The sequence below is a fragment of the Pygocentrus nattereri genome, chromosome 27 (genome assembly GCF_015220715.1).
Source record: "Pygocentrus nattereri isolate fPygNat1 chromosome 27, fPygNat1.pri, whole genome shotgun sequence".
NCBI lineage: Eukaryota > Metazoa > Chordata > Actinopteri > Characiformes > Serrasalmidae > Pygocentrus > Pygocentrus nattereri.
Genome location: NC_051237.1, coordinates 10,136,631 through 10,154,582, shown reverse-complemented (window position 1 = coordinate 10,154,582; position 17,952 = coordinate 10,136,631). Strand labels below are relative to the sequence as shown.

At 40.1% G+C, this 17,952-nt stretch overlaps 1 protein-coding gene across 29 annotated transcripts in view; it reads right to left on the bottom strand.

Moving 5' to 3' along the window:
- The window catches only part of clasp2 (cytoplasmic linker associated protein 2), a 53,423-nt gene extending 36,929 nt beyond the window's left edge, over positions 1-16,494 (bottom strand). For 9 of the 29 annotated variants that reach the window (XM_017695668.2, XM_017695613.2, XM_037535328.1 and 6 more), the window contains exons 1-6: positions 15,543-16,493; positions 12,965-13,043; positions 12,097-12,200; positions 11,638-11,729; positions 9,718-9,793; positions 9,200-9,297 (exon numbers count right to left, since the gene is read on the bottom strand). In XM_017695668.2, the coding sequence (XP_017551157.1) occupies positions 9,200-9,297; positions 9,718-9,793; positions 11,638-11,729; positions 12,097-12,200; positions 12,965-13,043; positions 15,543-15,740 (647 nt within the window). In that variant the 5' untranslated portion in view covers positions 15,741-16,493. Of the gene's footprint in view, positions 1-5,816; positions 5,971-9,199; positions 9,298-9,717; positions 9,794-11,637; positions 11,730-12,096; positions 12,201-12,964; positions 13,044-15,542 lie in introns of those variants that run through there. The other 20 variants (XM_017695598.2, XM_017695660.2, XM_017695697.2 and 17 more) reach the window with 5 other exon arrangements.
- Between the last annotated feature and the right edge of the window lie 1,458 nt (positions 16,495-17,952).

The following is a 17,952-nucleotide window of genomic DNA, read 5'->3' as shown; positions in this document are numbered from 1 at the left end:
TACAAAAATAACCTGAACTGTTGGGGTTTGTGGAGATGGTGTGGGGTGGGGTGGTGCAGGGTGACTGGGCATGCATGTATGAAGTGAGTATGGTGCTGGGTAATGCAGGGATGGTGGACTAGTGGTCAAGCATAAAGGGATGGAGTGCGGACAGTGTTAAAGATGACTGGGATGGTGGGGTTGCAGATGGAATTAAATTCCCTTGCAGCTCTCTACTGCAGCAAGTTACACAGGCTGAACAAACAGGATTTGATAGCTAGTAAGAGTAGTTTAAACACATCCCCTAAAAATAACCTAAAAGTAAATTATTTTAGTTTGCTCATGTCCCTGATCATCTCATCATATTGCAACATAAAAAAAATAAAAGGTCATAACTGTCCATCTTCTAAAATGTCTTCAGATTTTTGGCTATATCACTGTGCACCTGTGGGCAGGGAAAAATAATAACAATAAAATAAGACCATCATGATTCATCTCCTTCTCCCACCATCCCACCTACCACCGACCAAAAACGTTCAACCAAAAATCAACCTCTCCCTAATACTGGGCTTCAGTTGGAAATACAGAAGGAAAATGTGTCATGATTTTCCAATTCACCTTGACTTTAAATGGCTTATATTTAATACATAACCTCAAAGTATTACTCTTCTCAATGGATCACCTTTTTAGAACTTCTGTAAAGAGAATTCTCTCTCTCTCTACCTGCCTTCACACTACCTAGATTGCCCTTCTAAATGTAGTTGCAGAATATGAAGAGGACTACTTATAGAAACTATGTATTCCAACTGTAAGTCTAAATGAGCTACAGAAAGCAAAATGAGAGATGTGACCAAAAACAGTTGTTGCTCAAAAAGGAGCTGGCAAAAGTACAGTAGATAATGTTGCAAATGCGGTTCAATGACATTTAGACAGATCTTTGTGGTGTGAAGGCTCAGTGGCATTTGCAGTATAATTCTAGAACTGAAAACCAACTACAGAGTACGGTATTATATTAGGGCTACTAGAGCAGTATTAGCTAAAAAAGGTTTACAAAAAAAATGTGCTCTTTTCATCTGGTTAGAGTTAAGGTTGCAATTTTAATGATTGTCTGAAGAGTCTGAAGGTCATTATAAAGCTGTGTTTAGCAGGCTGAAGACTGTCCACACAGTTGTGTGTGCATCCATGAAAGACAGGAGTCTCTTTTTGCATGAGTAAAATTCAAACACACTATTCATGATACAGAACTGGCCAAAAACAGATTACTCAACTGGTCACCAAAATAATCAGCTGATTACTTAATTACTAACAAGCTCGAATGACAGTTCTGTATTAAATCACATGGAGGCCCTTCAGCAGAAATTTGGGCAAGACTAATGGGAAGGTGCCCCCCAAGGAGAAGACTGAGCAGCTGGGCCAGTCAGGAAGAGCACAGCTCTCAATACTACTTTGAATTCTCTGACTGGAATATGTTCAAAGACATGGAGTCTGCAGAATCAGTTCAACAGTTTATCAAATATTTGTTGATATTTGTGTTTCACAGTTGTCAAACTCAGACACCATATGCTCTACAGGAGAGGGCCATCAGGTGTGCAAAAACAGACCAGTTTGAAAGTGCCCCAACACAGGCTCTCAGTATTGAGGCAATGATACGAGGCCTACAAGCAATCAACTAAAACAGACAAGAGTGTAATAGCAACTGATGCTTCATTGTCTGACCAAAAATCTGTGTGAGATTTGATGCTTACAATACATTCATACAGGACACCCAGTAAGCCATTTGATGAATGTTAGTTTTAGCTGTATGAACACGAACTTTGGAGATCTCTAAAAAGTGATTTCACAAAAAAGTTTTAAAGACATACACTACACATCCAACTCATCATAACTGTCCTTGTCTGCTGTTCCACTTTTCAAGAGCACTGTCGCTATGCTTTGGGCAAGAGCACTATGAAAAACTATCACAGATATACAGCCAATACGTTTTATATGGTAAACGGTGAAATAAATTATGAGAACACTGAAATCCTCAACGATGAACGAATTAAGAAGGATGTTCATTGTAATCCAAAACGCAACTTCAAGACAAAACTGGTGTTTTTTTGTTTTTTTTAGCAATACCAGTAAACCAACAAAGCCTTGACATCGGCTTCTAAACATAAGACATCCGAGGTCTGAATGTCTATGGCCCAGTGACACTAACTGTTCTGTGCCCCTTTACAGCTAGTGGAAAAGACACGTCTGCCAAAACGTTATATATTAGTTTCAGCTCATCCTTCAGCAAAATCGCGCTGGACAAGCTGGCGGCCAAACTCAGTAAACTGGGCTTCAGCAACTCCATTGGCAAGTAGGTCCTGGACTTCCTGTCTGGCAGACCACAAGCTAAAAGGATTTGAAACAAAACCTTATTCCCTCTCATCCTAAACACGGAGCACCCGAGGCAGCTACCCAAGCCAACAACTGCGTTCTGATTTACATATAACTGCGTGGCTAGAATCAACAACAGTCGTCAATTCTACTGTTGACACCACAATAATCAGTCTCATCAGCAACAGTAATGAAATTGCCTGCAGGAGGGAGTTAGCAGAGCTACTGGAATGATGTCAAACAACAATCTCACATTCAACACTGACAAAACAAAGGAAATTATTGTGTACTCTAGCAGACATGGAGAGATTCACACACCCATGAAGATACATGTTCCCTTAAACTGGGCCCACACTACACAACGTTTTACCCGATTTTAACCCTGCTTTGCCTCTTGCTACAAATATTCACAATCTGAAGTGATTTTCCAGGTCGGGAGCGCAAACGAAAGTGACTGATGGTGCAGATGACCTGATGGTGTAAGAGGAGATACAAGTGAAATATTATCCCTCTTATCAAACTCAGAGGTAAGAGGAGGCCCTCTGATACGATCAACATGTTTGATATTTACGACCGAAACGTTCACAGGTCTTGTAGTGTCAGAGAGTCAAGAGATGTAGTCACCGAATGATGCACACAGTGGCCAATCAGAGAGCCAGGAGAGAGGAGAGGAAGGTGAAGAGACGTGCATGCACAGTGCCTAAACAGTGGCTGAACAGTAAGTGCAGAGACAGAGGAGGTGCATGTAAAACCCAGGCAAATAAGAGTCATTATCATGTTAGTGTGGATCCAAATAACAAAGCACTCACTTTACAATTTTAAGTCAGTTGTTAGTTTGTAGTGAAATATTTCTCCAGCTCTCACTGTGATGTCAGCGTTTTCAACCCTATAATAATCCCCTGTTTGCGCTTTCGCTGCTCATAAAAGCACAAACCGATGTGGTCCACTAAATTTAGCTTTGTTTGTGTTATGTGATCTCAGAGGAGATCTAGAATTCTGAGGTCTTATTTGTAGCTGAAACTTGTTGTGTTCTACTATGACGCTACGTTTGTGATGCTCTCTGCTTTAGAAATCTGTTAGGATTAAAAAGTGAAGTAGTGCACACCCAGACTTAGTCAAAACTGTCAGCAACTTCAGATCCTTGTACTCCCGATCATGCATTCACAATAATAGCGACAGAAGGAAAGGCAACTTGTAGCTGCAATTTAGTCATTTTCTTATGAACGAAGATTTTTTTTTTTTTTTTTTTTTTACTTCATTCAAATTAAGCCTAACACAGCTTTGTGACTATATGAATGAGGTAAACTAATTTTAGCAGAACAATCATAGACACGGGTTTCACAAGGACTCCAGCCCCTACTCTCCAAGCTTTTTCTTGCTAACTCCTATTCAATGTTATTTAATTTCAAATACAATAGTCCCTGTTTGAGGAATGTTTTAAATTGTACGAATTAGGGTCCAATAGGCCATGAGCTCTACTGAACAAGCCTACCAAAAAAATCAGCTAAATAGGCCTACTAAAGAAATGAAGCTAAGAACTGCGGTGTTTGAGATCACCTTTCTAGTCGACAACTGCACCAAACAGTGTCCCATATCAAAAGTAAACATCCACCAGCATTAAGGCAGACAACATGCCAATCACGTTCTTTCTGGAAAAGTCTGATGTATGGCCGTGTGAGGAAATTATACAGAAGGATGTGGCGGACAGTGACAGTTTTCTAAAACTACCTGGTAGGAGGCACAGCAGTATCGGAACAGACAACTTAATTCAAGAACCCCAAGCAGTCCACATTATGAACAGTTAAGCTATGGAAACTTGCAGCTGCATTTGATGCTGTGCACTGTACTGCATGTTTGCACCATAAAATGTAATTGTCATTATTATACTCAGCTCACTATTGTACTAGCTTCTGTATTGATCTGTTTAGACTAGGTCTTGTTTTAGCTCCATAAGAACATATACTTTCAAAACAAAGCAATGTTCATTCAAACACATTTATCATTACCTTTTTTTTTACCTTTGTAGGTTTCAGATGTTTAAGTAAAAATCCCAATGCACTCTAAAAATATTGAATGCTGAACTCAAAATGGTTTTCTAACTTGATTTTTCTAACATTACAATCTAAAGTATACAGACAAAACTGCAGGGAAAGATAGAACAATGAACAAATCCCGCATACAATGTACAGCGTTTATAAAAATGCTACTGAAGAAAGCATTAATTTAGGGTGAAATAAAAAATAAATAAATAAATAAATACATTTTCCTTCTAAAGAAAAACTAAAATCCCAAACAAGTTCACCAAAACACTAAGCTGTGGGACTTGTTTAAAAGGATAGTCAGGAGATCTTTTGATCTCCAAAAACAGAAAGTGGATGTCTGCACTCCAAAGCTGAAAGATTAACTTTAATAAAGGGCAGTAAAAACATAAGAACGACCCAAACACAACCATAGAGGGGGAAAAAAAAAAAAAAAAAAAAAAAAAAAAAAAAAAAAAAAAAAAAAAAAAACAGGCTGTCTTGAAACATGCTATTTTCAAAAATAAACTCATTTTGGAAATAGTAAGATTACCACAAATGGGAAATGGACTATGCTGCACCAACTGAAATCAACCCTTGTGTCTATATTTCTGGTGAACTGAATGACTAGTAAACAAGCTTCTGAACACTGCTTCTTGGGTGTCATTCAAAAGAGTTAAGGTTGCTACAATTACATCTGAATGTTCATTTATTCTTAATATGTGCATATTTCTACTTTTAACTTGCCTAGCTAAATGAATAAGATTACACCTCTGCGTGCATCCTACAAGAGATAACTCAAAATGTAACGGTGATGCAACCAACAATAGCACAACTACAATTTTAATGTAGGTGTAAATTTAGAGGAAACGCCTACAACCACATACACGAACCCATGATCTAACAGATGGGTGGAAAAACAGACAAAGACAATAAAGACTCAGACATTCCTACAGTTTTCAAAACTACACAAGCTACTTGTAGGTATAAATACTGAGGAAAAACAAGATGTCTCATGCATTAGCATGAGTTAAAATCCAAGCCACAGATACAATTCAAAGTCAAGACAATGCAATTTTCTCCAAACTGTGCATATATAATTGTCTATTTGTTTTTATTTGTATACAGGTGTGTACTGGGGGTCTTAACAAAATGATAATAGTCTAGACGGATCAGCCATGTTATTCTCACATACGCAGAAACACAGAGTGTCTACACACAGTTCCCTTATCCCCCTTTACTGTAGCCAGTGTACAATTCTTCTCTTTTGTGTCCAAAATGGTGCAGCGACAAAGAAAGAACACAGGAAGCGTGACAGAATCACAGAATGCAACAAAAATATCGTGAGTAAGGCCATAAGAAACAACCAGAGAGGCAAGAAAATGCAAAGAAATCATGAAGAAAGGCAGAAGAGGAGAGGATAAGAGCGAAAGAGCGAGCAACAATCCCACCCACCTGCACAGACATCTTTAGCTTTCTTTTGTGTGCGAAGAGGTATAAAAAAGGCAGCTAAATCCTACAAATTGCCATGCATGTGTGAGAGCGCAGTGCTGAGAAACTGCATGGCAATGTGTGTGTGTGTGTGACAGCCCAGGGATTCTGTTCCCCTTTACATAACCTCCTGCTGCCTGGAACAGACAGCAGTGGGAGGGGCTAGAGCTCAGCAGCTCAGACACAAGGCGACTGAGCCTGCCCCTCCCCCTCAAACACACACAAGTTGGTATTACTATTTTTGTGAGAATTTCTACTGCCTCATATCAATACTGTAGTGCAGTATTGCCACACCCACAGCTGAACCTAAACCTAACACTGACCTTAACCTCAGCAACAAAAAGGCAGTCTTTTGGTCAGGGATAAACATTGCCTATTACCACATCATCTCACAATTTGGCCAGTAAAATGTGACACTGTATTTGTTTTGTTTTTTTAAACAGACCATCAGGCTAGTTGAGGAATAGTGGATATATTGGTCAAAGAATGTTGGAGATAGAGCTGGTGGGTAGAAGGAGAAGAGGTAGACCTCAGAGAAGGTTTATGGATGTAGTGAAGGTGGACATGGAGATGGTTGGTGTAAAAGTAGAGGAGACAGTGGATAGGGCAAGATGGAGGCAGATGATCCACTGTGGCAACCCCTAAGGGGAGCAGCCGAAAGATGATGATGATCAGGCTAGTTGAATTTTCACATGTGCACACATACCCACAATTAGTGACAGAACCAATACTTTTCACCAGATCCAGAACATGTATGGCCACACAAGGCATTAAATGCAACAAGCACTGTGTGGCCAGAGCGATTTTTAAGAAGACTAATATTCTGTCAAAACAAGTAATTCATTAGAAAACAGACAAGTCAAAAAGCATGGCAGTAGCTTTCAAAACAAACACTTATTGTGCAATGCTCTCCTGCAATCTGAATGAGAAAACAGCAGGAATGACTGATTAAAACCTGATAAAAGGCAGAGGTGGGTCACTGGGACTGAATGATAAAAATCTGAAAAATGAAAAATGGTGATCCCTGCACAATATTCCTTGGTTTGACTTGCACAATGGGAAAGAAAAAACATGGATCTGATGTGGAATGCTGGAATAACAGAAAGCAACAATGGACTGTTTTTTTGGTACTGAAGCATGCTTGTTAACCGTAAATTCAGCATATATACAACAAATATATTTCTATAATTCTGGCCACAAGATTCACTGCATTCATGGTCCAAGCTGCCAGAGCCAAATATTTGTCCATCTGTGCTTTTGGTTCTTTACATGTTTACCAGAATTTGTATTTAGCTCTTTGTGAGGACTGTCATCATAATGACAGTCTTCACATAATGATGACAGTCCTCACAAAGACCTAAATACAAATTCTCACAAACACACACTCTCCCTATTTCTGCTTGCTGTCCTTCCCCAACCTCTCTCACCCTGCTTCAGTTTCCCCTCGACCTGCCTCACTCATTTTGACTGACGGATTCCACAGGCCAGCCTTTCAGTCTGTAACCAGGTCAACAAAATGTGCCCCCACTCTCCCTCTCCATTTCCCTACAACCCTCTCTCCGTCAGATTATCTCTCACTTTCATGATGCACTGAAAAGTCACAGACTCCTTAAAGCCAGTATTATGCGACACACATGCCTGGAGTCACACACCCTCCTCCCAGGTCCTGAGTAATCAGATACAGTCATATCAGTATGATGCGATGCAACAAAATTCCAGAGGGAAACGAACAAGATGCAAACACCAACACACTTGCTATCAAACACTGTCACAGTCCAGAAGAGTCCTGACTTCTTACCCCTCTTATACATCATTAGCTAGCGGGGGCACAGCCTTCGGAGTACTAAAGCAAAAAATGCATATTTTAGATAAGAGGTAAGATAATTGGTTAAAAAGATACAAGAAATGACAAATTACTAATTTGTTTAGCAAGAACTGTTAGGGAAAAGTAAATAGCTTTGTTTGTAGTTCATAGCTCTGATTTCAGACAATTTTTATCAACATAGCTACGATTAAAATTGCAGATCATGCAATTTGAAAACAGCACTGATTCTTATTGTGATTAATACAATACGGTACTATAATGTACTCATTTTAGAAAGATTACATATACTGTTTATACTTTCTATTTATTTCAGCTTTGTGTCCAGATTTTCATCTTTGGTCAAGGATTTTATGTTCATCACTAATCAGTGCTTCTGAATCAAATTCAGTAGTCTAAGCCTAACGACTTTTATGTCAAACACCCTTCTACTACAGAATCCTTAAAAATATTCAGCTCTTGTGGTTTTGACTGTGTGCCCAAGACAAGCAGTTTTAGATCGGTATATTTTCTGGATTAAGTAGTGCAATATAAAACTGTTATGGTTTGAGTTGCAATTGAGTGCTGTTCCTCAGTCTATGCTGAAAAGCTCAAAAAATACATAGAATAAATAAATATCCTGTGGCAGTGTATCTGTAGAACATATAAAAAAGGCACAGAAGACATACAGTACAAGTCATATCTGACTAGGGTTAAACCTTAGTCTCCATAGATGTATTATAGCACATAAGAGGCGACATGGTGTACGTTTTCAATCCCTGAGAACCTGAGTAGCTGCATAACAACGTGCTTGCCAAACCTTCCCAAGTGCACTCTGTGACCTTGTGAAGAACTCATCTCACACTATAGTTGGAATACAAGGGGAATCATATAGTGTAATTGTGGCAGACATGAGCCATGTTCACTTCATACAAATCGCTACATTCAACAGTGCAGATTCATCTTCAAGGAAATCTCAAGGCCTTTGGTAATGCTGTGTCTGAAAATTGGAGTGGATGATATATAGAATAAACTTATACAAACAAACTCTTTATTCAGGAGTTTACTTAAATATGTAAATATGAAGTGGGCACATTTACGGACCTTAATGGATTACAGAGTACATGCAAGACTACTAAGGTACTAAAATTTGGTACCGATGATATGGAATTTTTTGATACTTGGCAGTATTATACTCAAGTAATTTGGTGAGTATCACCAAAGTCTTTATTTTCAATACCCACTATAATAAGTGATAAGTGATGTTTGGTTGTATTTGCACCATAGAAAAGGTTAATTTTTTTGTACTTAAAGTTACTGTGTTGATCATTATCGCAACACTGGTCTTTGCAATACTGATGCAGCAGAAGGCTGAAATACGTAATGTAGCGCTCTCCCCCAAATCACCATGATTTTGATGGTTTCTAGCTGTGTTTTAGATAATTTAGTTGGTGTTCATGTGGTCCAATGTACACAAATTATTTTTCAGAGAGAGAGAGAGCGAGAGAGCAAGAGAGAGAGAGCGCGAGAGCGAGAGCGAGCTGACCGTGCGGCTGGCAGTCCTCTCTTGCCCAAATCTGCTCTCACTCGTTCTCCTACACGCCGATACACCTCCACCAGAGTTGATATGGCAGTCTCCCGCACCTGGAAGGTTTAAAAAAAAATTTTTTTTAAAACAAACTCCAACAAGCCATCAAACTTTACAAACATGCTGAAGCACATGCACACGTGTCAACTTGCTCCAATGATTCCTGCTAAGGGCATTATCTATGAGTAGTGATGTGCCCTCTCATTCAAAAGCCCCAGCAATCTTCCCTTTTTCCCCCCTTAAAATCTTCCATCCTCCCACAGGGTCTAAACTCCTTCTCTCACTATAATCCTTCTCTCAGTGAGGGGTCTAGTTTCTCTGCATGAGCTCCTACTCCACTAAATACTAACCATACACACTCCATTAGAATTAGTGCAACTACTGGCTTCTCCACATTCACAAATACAGTCATGCTGCAACACCTCCACCAACAGAAAATCCATTATAAAAAGATCCATATAAAAATAAATTCATACTTGGGGGTTCTGGTCTTCCGTTAGCACACACAAATGAGGCACAAATTTACTTAGGCTCAATGGCTGTTCACCATACCTGAAAGAGAAAGAGAGGGACACTGTTAAAACAATCCCTTCAGAGCAAAAAGACATCCTGAAAAAAAGGACACAATTATGTTGACATGACGTGTGTGCATGAATTGTAAAATGGGAATTCTGACAATATTTCTAAATTCCTGCTTAATTTAATCATTAAGATGTACAAAGTCAGAGTGTTTTTATGTGAAATACATTTAGTGAGAACTGTGGTGAAGGGAACGCAATGTCCAAAGAATTTAATGCCTGAATAAGCTACTTCACAGAAAATTACTACATGTAGTAAAAGCTCTATAAAAAAAACGATGTGTAGGTTCTCTGTTTTTTTTAGATAGTAAAAATGCTATATTTCCATTGTAGACATCACAGCCCCCCTCACCTATCACCATTACTGCAAACATATCAGTCTCAGTAGGTGGGTTTCTCTGCAAAATACCGTTAAACATCAAAACACTCTCATTGTTCACATTTAAATAGAAATCTGTGGAACTGCTATTTAATGTATAACAGAGCTTCTGAATAAGAACAATTGTAATAAACAATCAAGTGTGCTGCAGCAATCCCATCACAAGTGATCTTTTAAAGGAGCAACAACATGGAATTAACATAGAAGCACTGTCACTGCAGCCAGAATATGTGTGTGTACATTGTAAGAAAGTTCAGGGTATTATGTGTCATGGTCAGTGCACTTTCTTCCTTGGCTGCTTTTCCACTAGTGTCAATGGAGTGTGTGCATCTTGTACTGGTGGACAAAAGGCACTACAGTGTAGAGGTGTGTTAATTTGACCTTTGTAGGGGTGAAGCACACAGGTAAGAGGATTAACTCAGCCTGCAGGAGTTCTGTCAAGACTATGATTCAGAGTGAGAATAACAGACATGCAATAGTGCGTAAAGCTATTCTAAGCTAGTACGTGCTTCTTTATAACACTGACCTTTGAAGTCTACAAAAAAACATATATAAATACTGCTGCAGTCTCTGACCACATTATTTCATACAATAAAATCACATACTAGACAATAGTAAAGAGAGCCTCAGTGGAATATTGCCATCTTCAGCATAACCGCAAACACAGTTGATATATAACACTGCCTTATCCCAAATCCCCCACATCTGCACTCTGTCCCCATTAGTGAGAAAGCACCAATCTCCTGCCCAATCTAAATCTCTGAACCCCAGACCTACGGACTCCACCCTCAAGGAATTTGTATGAACACACTACCGTTCTCTTAAGTGCTCAACATCATCATGACCACCCTTTATTTACAGTTAAAATGGCCAAGTACAAGTTATAATTTTTTCAGGATTTATTTCTGAGGAGATTATTCATTCATTCATTCATTCATTATCTAAACCACATATCCTCCTGGGTGATGTGGGGAGCTGATGCAATGCCAGCAGTCTTTGGGCAGAAGGCAGGATATAATTCGCCAGTCCATTGCAGGGCCCACAACAGACATACACATTCATACGCACATATTCACACCTAGAGTCAATTTAGCACCTCCAGTTGGAACCCCTGGAAACTCAGAGAACATGCAAATGAGAGAATGTCACCCAAAAAAATCTGCAAAATCTAATCGGATAGTGTGAGATACCCAGTCTTTTTAAAACAGTTGTGTACTGTATCCAAGGCTTTTTGGCCTAGATGACGGATGGAATGGGCCCTAAAGCCCTGTGGGAATGCACATATTAAGCCTGGGTGTCTGCAAGTCTGGAGGACGCAAGACATTTACACTGAACGTCCATGTATGAACCACTTGGACACAGTTAACAGTCCCCCCTAGTGGCCCATTCAGAGACTGCAGGGGTGTGTGGATGCAGTTTGAGAGTGTCAAGGGACTCACGCGTTGAGCGTTGCGACCAGGCACAAACACAGACCCTCTCTGCTGCGGAAGTTCTTGTGTTTGAAGCCAGGGAACAACCTCTCCCATATATACTATACACAGAGAGAAAGAAAGAGAAAATGACTCACTGCATGTACTGAAACAGGAACAAGCACAAAATGAGAAAGAGAGGACAGACTTGTAAGGAGCCATATGTGTTACTGTCAGAAGTTACGGAAAGGGAAGTGAAGGCAAATGCATGGTTAAAAATTACTGATGTCTTGTACAGAATACCATACTGGGGAGAAAGTATGAGCAAGAATAGAAGAAAAGTTGAGAAAGAGAGAGAGAGAAAAAGAGAGAGAGAGAGAGAGAGAGAGAGAGAGAGAGAGAGAGAGAGAGAGAGAGAGAGAGAGAGAGAGAGAGAGAGAGAGAGAGAGAGAGAGAGAGAGATGGTGGGAAACAGAGCGATGAACTCACCATGGGAGTGGCTGTCTGTTCCATAAGTTTGAGAATGAGCGCCTGCGCTTGATCTCGAACCTGATCTTTTCCATCACCCAGACGATCCACTAACGCAGGGACCACTGAAAGAGAGAAAAGGAATGAGGGAGGGAGATAAGAGGACAGAAAGAGAGCGATTTACTATTACGTGTTTTCAAATCTCAGAGGCATGTATGAGTTCATCCTTTTTCGTGTCTATTGTGTAGTCTGTGTTCTCAGAGAGGAATGAGGGTATATGTGTGAGGGGATGCTATGTTGCTAGCAAAACAAGCTGTTTCCTTGGTAAAATAAAAAAGGGGAGCCAAGACAGCTGAGAGAGTGGCATTCATCTAAAGATTATGTCATCTTACAAGTTCTGAGTCATTGTAGAATTCCCCTTTCTAGCTGAGGCAGCTGTAATTGAAATGTCTTGTTTTCAGGTTGTTTTGATGAGATATGCTGAGAGGTGCTGGGTGATGTCATCTATACAACATGCAAATACATATGTAACAATTTTAGCTTTAGTACAACGATTGACTATTATCAATAACTATCAATAATAACAACCTTCTCTATAAAGCAGTAATACCCCAGTCCACAGTGGTTTAAGCACACTGTGTAAGGTTCCCTCTGGCGCAATTACAAAGTATTCCAAATTACAAGTCCAGCCCATATGTGGAAAAAACATGAATACTATGTTTTCATACAAACTCAGGTTGCATCTGATAATGTGATTCTGATTTATTTGTATTGTGACAATTGTTTCAAAACCACCCAGCAATATATCTCAGTGACGTAAGACAGCAAAGCCATATCTCACATGAGAGATATGAAGAGATTTGAATGAAAACACACATTAGTAGTTTACCTGTGCCTACATATCCTCGAAAGCGATCACTCATCCGATCGACAAACGCGCTGACAATATCGATCCCCAGCAAGGCAACCTGACATCAAGCAAAAAACACATCAGCTGAGAATGCAGACTCATCATCCTCTCATCTTCTTTTACAAACACACACACAGCTGAAACACACATCACTGTAACTGAGCCACAGTGAAGGCTGAAAAAGCAATACCACAGACCTCTCGCTGGTAATATGCTTAGAAATGTCTGCACTGGTGCTATATGTACACACAAAGTGAAAAGCATTGCTAATATCTTTCTGCATGTGCCTGCACACACATGCCATGTCTGGGAGAATTTGCATGTGTGTATGTGTGTGTCTGTGTTTAAGAGTTGTGGTGGGATTGCTGTAGTGTGTTTCTTGGCAATGCAGGATGGAAGTCCACATTCCAGAGAAACAATCAAATATTCACTACATCCAGGAGCTCCATTTTTGACCTATTTTAGTCAAAGCAGCCAAAGAGAGCCCTGGGTTAGACAAGGTAGGGAGTACTGAAGAGTACCTGGTCTATAGATTTTCAATACCGTCCCTGCCGTAACAAAAAACCTTGTATTTACAAAATAATAACTTTACAACAAGCTTTTGGCAACATGGGCATTTGGTAGCAAATGAAAAACACGCACTAAAAATCCAGAGTACCTGAACAACAAGAGTGGATGAAGCTACATCCACTGGATTTGTATAATTTTTTAAATGATCAATTTAGCTTTCTTAAAGTTCCTGTTCTTTGATTTGTCACCTCATACAAATATAGATTTATTATTTATTTATTTTAAACTATTCTTCATCCTGCTGCATGGTGAACACTGTCAGCACATGAAATGGTCAGCGTTTAAACTGTCTTTGTTGGCAATACACCTGCAAGTGCTTGATGTTAAAGAGGCACTGCAACCTCCTTTTGCAAGGACAATGAGATTCACAGCATGACAGTAATAATACAGACCACCACTACACAGCCAAACTCGCTGCTTACACATTATATAGCCACAGCCATTTAAGACCACGCAAGCTTGTGTTTAAAGTCTACAGGAATCAGAAATCATAACGTGTTTTTCTTCGGTACTGTGATTTCTCTCTTAAAGCTGACTGAGTGTATTTGCTCAGTGATATGTGGGGTTCGTTAAACATGATATTACTAGTTCATATTATTTTTCCCTGCCCACTCATGTACGTAATGTAATAAAATCTCTGAAGTAGTTTAAGAGGTGGGCAAAAATAATTGGAAATCATTAGAAAAAAAATCATTACAGTTTTGGAAGAAGATTATGAGAAAACAAGAAATATATAGCATGATGAATCATCCTTAATAGAACAAGGAACAACAACTTTCAAGGTAAAAAATTTAGCTTCAGGTTCACTTTTAAGGAGAAACCCACTAATATCTGTACGCTACTGAGTCACAATCAGTAATGATTAAAAAAAAAACATTGCTTCAGTACAGTAATCAACTTTCCCATGTGAAGAAATATACAGAGCCTGTACTTGTGCAATACACATCAAATAGGTCTGCAGCTCTGTCTCAAAAGCAAAATGCAAAAGCAACCACAACTTCATTAAAGTCCATTAGTATTAGGCTAAGAGCCTAAATGATGCTCTTTAAGTCATCACATCTATAAACACAAGCATGTACAGGAAGTTTTTAAAACATCCCCACAGTTAAATGGACCATCTGAAGCAAATGTTTTGGTTTTACAAACATGCTAACTATTAATGTGGAGAAATACCCTACAAACCCAATGGGCATCTCAGACATGCACTGCCTGGTCAAATGTCCATCTATGAAAATGACCTCAGTATGGTTTACCATAGAGTCCAATTATTGCAGGGTTTATTGAAATTTGCTTTAATAAAAAAAATAATTTAAAATAACAGCTTTTCAGCCCCCACATTACCTGATCATGAAATTAATACCATATTCTCACACCAGGTATGTGTAAGTAAAGCACAGAACTGAAGCGAATGGCTGTCTCCTTAAATAGTCTCAGACAGGCCACCTCACCCTCAGAACAATACCCCCACAACCCCCTCCCCCAGCCTCACACGGCCCAGGACACAGATGCTCACTCATTTCCACTGACACATAAATCAATAATATGTTATCGTTAACGAAGGAACGAGTATCATGTCAGAACATAATAAATTACATGTGTATACCTACGTGTTTGAGAGCTAAGGCATGCCAAATACAATGCACATTTACAAAGTGACTAGAGGAGCATTATGCAGCACAACGGGAAACGTTCCCTAACGAGCTGCAGGGATAAGAAGCCTAGAAAGTGCATTACTTCACAAGATTTAACTGTTGGAATGAGATTAAACTAAGGACTTTGGTCTAGATGTACTGTGTCTGACTGTATGTTCACAACAAAACAATGCAGGCAACGCTGATAACGGCTACGCCTCAAAAACTCACTTCTACATCATGACGTTACTACACTGGAAAAAGACCTTTAACATACAAGGTATGACCCCCTGTGACTGAACCTTTAACCCCATAACACTAAACTCACAAGACAGTTAGAAAAAAAAGCCACGTACCTTGTAGTTGCTTGAATTGACCCACCCGGTTAGTTCGTCTATGGTTTTATCCAGCCGGGATTTGTCCTGCTCCACGTCCGCGGATCTCTGCGGGTCACTGAGGTAGTCGATGAGGTCCGGGCCAACCTGCAGCCGCCGGCTCACGTCCTTCTGCAACACTTGCTGGTAAAAATAGTCCATGTTGTCATTTTCCTCCATCGCTGTATAGGTGGTCAAAGCTGCCAAAGCGCTCTGAAGGGGCAAGGCTGTTGGTGTCGTTCCTGCTACAGCAGAGAAGCTGAGGAAATTAGACAAAAACACTGAGCTAACTAACAACGCTGCCGCCACAGAAGACGAAGAGTTGACGTGCTAAAAGTCACCAACCAGAAAAAAGAGTTGGTAACAGTACCAGCCAAAATAACCGCCCACCAACTTTTATTCGGTTATAGTACAGAACATGAGTCCCACACACAAAACAAAACAACTTCTGAGAAGTTCGGGAGGAAAAAAACGGACAAAAGTGGTTTAACAGATAGGTTTGCGGCTGTAAACGGAGCTGAGCGGGAAACAGTCTTTTAGTACCGAGACTACAGCGATGCTCAGGAAAAGGCGCAGATGTGTATTTAGCCTAGGTAGCCGAGTCTCAGCTAACGCTGCTAGCTGAAGCTATACTTGTAGCCAGTTGGCCTGGGCCGTGCCGCCTGGCCTCTGCTCGCTCCGAGCCTCCATCTGAGCAAAGCCCGCCTCACTCCGGCTCCTGTAGCCGACCCTCGGTGCGTCGTGTCGGGGCGCTGTTCGCGGCTCCCTCTCTGGAGCTCCTGGTTACAGTCAGCCCCGATATAGTCACCACTGTAGCAGCTGCCGCTCTCTTTCACTCCTGCCCGGATCACCACAATCGCACCGCCGGTAAAAAAACGGCCTCTCTGCTCGGTTAGCGAGCAGCCAGCCTGCGCTAAACTGGACAAAAACTGACAGCAGGGCCGAGGCCTAGGGGTCCTTCAACGCCGCACAGCAGCCCGCCATAATGCCAGCGTAAAATACAATGACTGTGGAGGACGTTAAAGTTCCACAAGATCGTGAAACCACAAAAGAAATTTTCAGATTAATACAGTGTACAAAATACGGAAAGTGCGTCTTAATTACGTCTTCATAGGTGTGTTAACAAAATATAATGCAGGTAACCCGAGTGTTTGATAAAGGACTGGAGCCCTCTGCTGGTGAGTGCATTGCTGCAAATACCAAACACACCCTCACACACACGTGTCTAATGACCACAAACTGTTATTATAAAGTAAAGATCCCCCTAAACCTAATCATAAGCCTAAGTCACTCGCTGCCCAGTCAGCGGTTCGTTCTCCAGCTCCTCACACAGACCAACTGACAGTTTGGGAATTTAGTGTAGTCTCATCTTCAGGGTCTGACCAAATCGACTGTTGGTCAAATGTCATCTTAAGAGTATCCATTTCTGCTTGTCCGCAAAATAAGTAAGACGTTCAAATGGCTTGAGCGTCTCCTACAGCTGTCAAAGTTGTTGCTTAGTAACAGCATCTCAGCAGAGTGATACAGTGTTTGTGAAAAAAACTGTGATGTTAAGGCGAAATAACATCAAAGTTAGAACGCTTCTCAACCAATCAGCTTGCATATCCGAAAATAACTGGTGTGTAATGTTATAGTATCAGCGATGTGAGGAAATTTACGAGGTAAAGAACACAACAAACAGTCTCAATCCAGAATAGTTGACACTCTTGATAAGGATTAGGGATGCATAAGGGAATTGTGGACCGGAGCCAATATCTGATATTTTTCTTGTACATATGTGCTGATACTAATGCCAATATTGATGCATCAATGCACTTTATAGGGGAGTTCCAGTGATTTTTTTAAATTCCTGCCTAATTCAGCAGTTGAGATGTAAAGAAAGTCATTCAGAGCAATTTGATGTGAAGTGGCTCATTGTGGAGAAATTTACTGACTCAAATGTCTTTAATGTTGGTGAGAAGAACCAGGAATTACAATGTTTACGGCGCTAATATAGCCATTTTATTTAATTATTTTTAAACAACTGAACCTGTGTCTTTCTGAGATTTTATATTTAAATGTTGAAAATGGTTCTCAGAAATCTGAAAAACGTTCCCTTTGAGTACTATATTAGCTTATAACACCTTGCCTATCTCTCCGCCATGACTGGATTAAAAAAAAAACAAAACAACATTTTAGACCAAAATCTTGTCAGTCGTCTCAGGCATTAGGCAGTGTTTTCATCATCATTTCAACTTTCTGTGAGGGAGCTTATAGGGAATTTAAACTCTTGAGAAATCTGGTTAATATCACCACCACTGTGAACAATTTTGGTTTGAGACATTTCTCTCAAATTGAGCCAAAACCACACCAAACCAAAAAAAAAAAAAAAATCACAGCAAACCACTCTGAA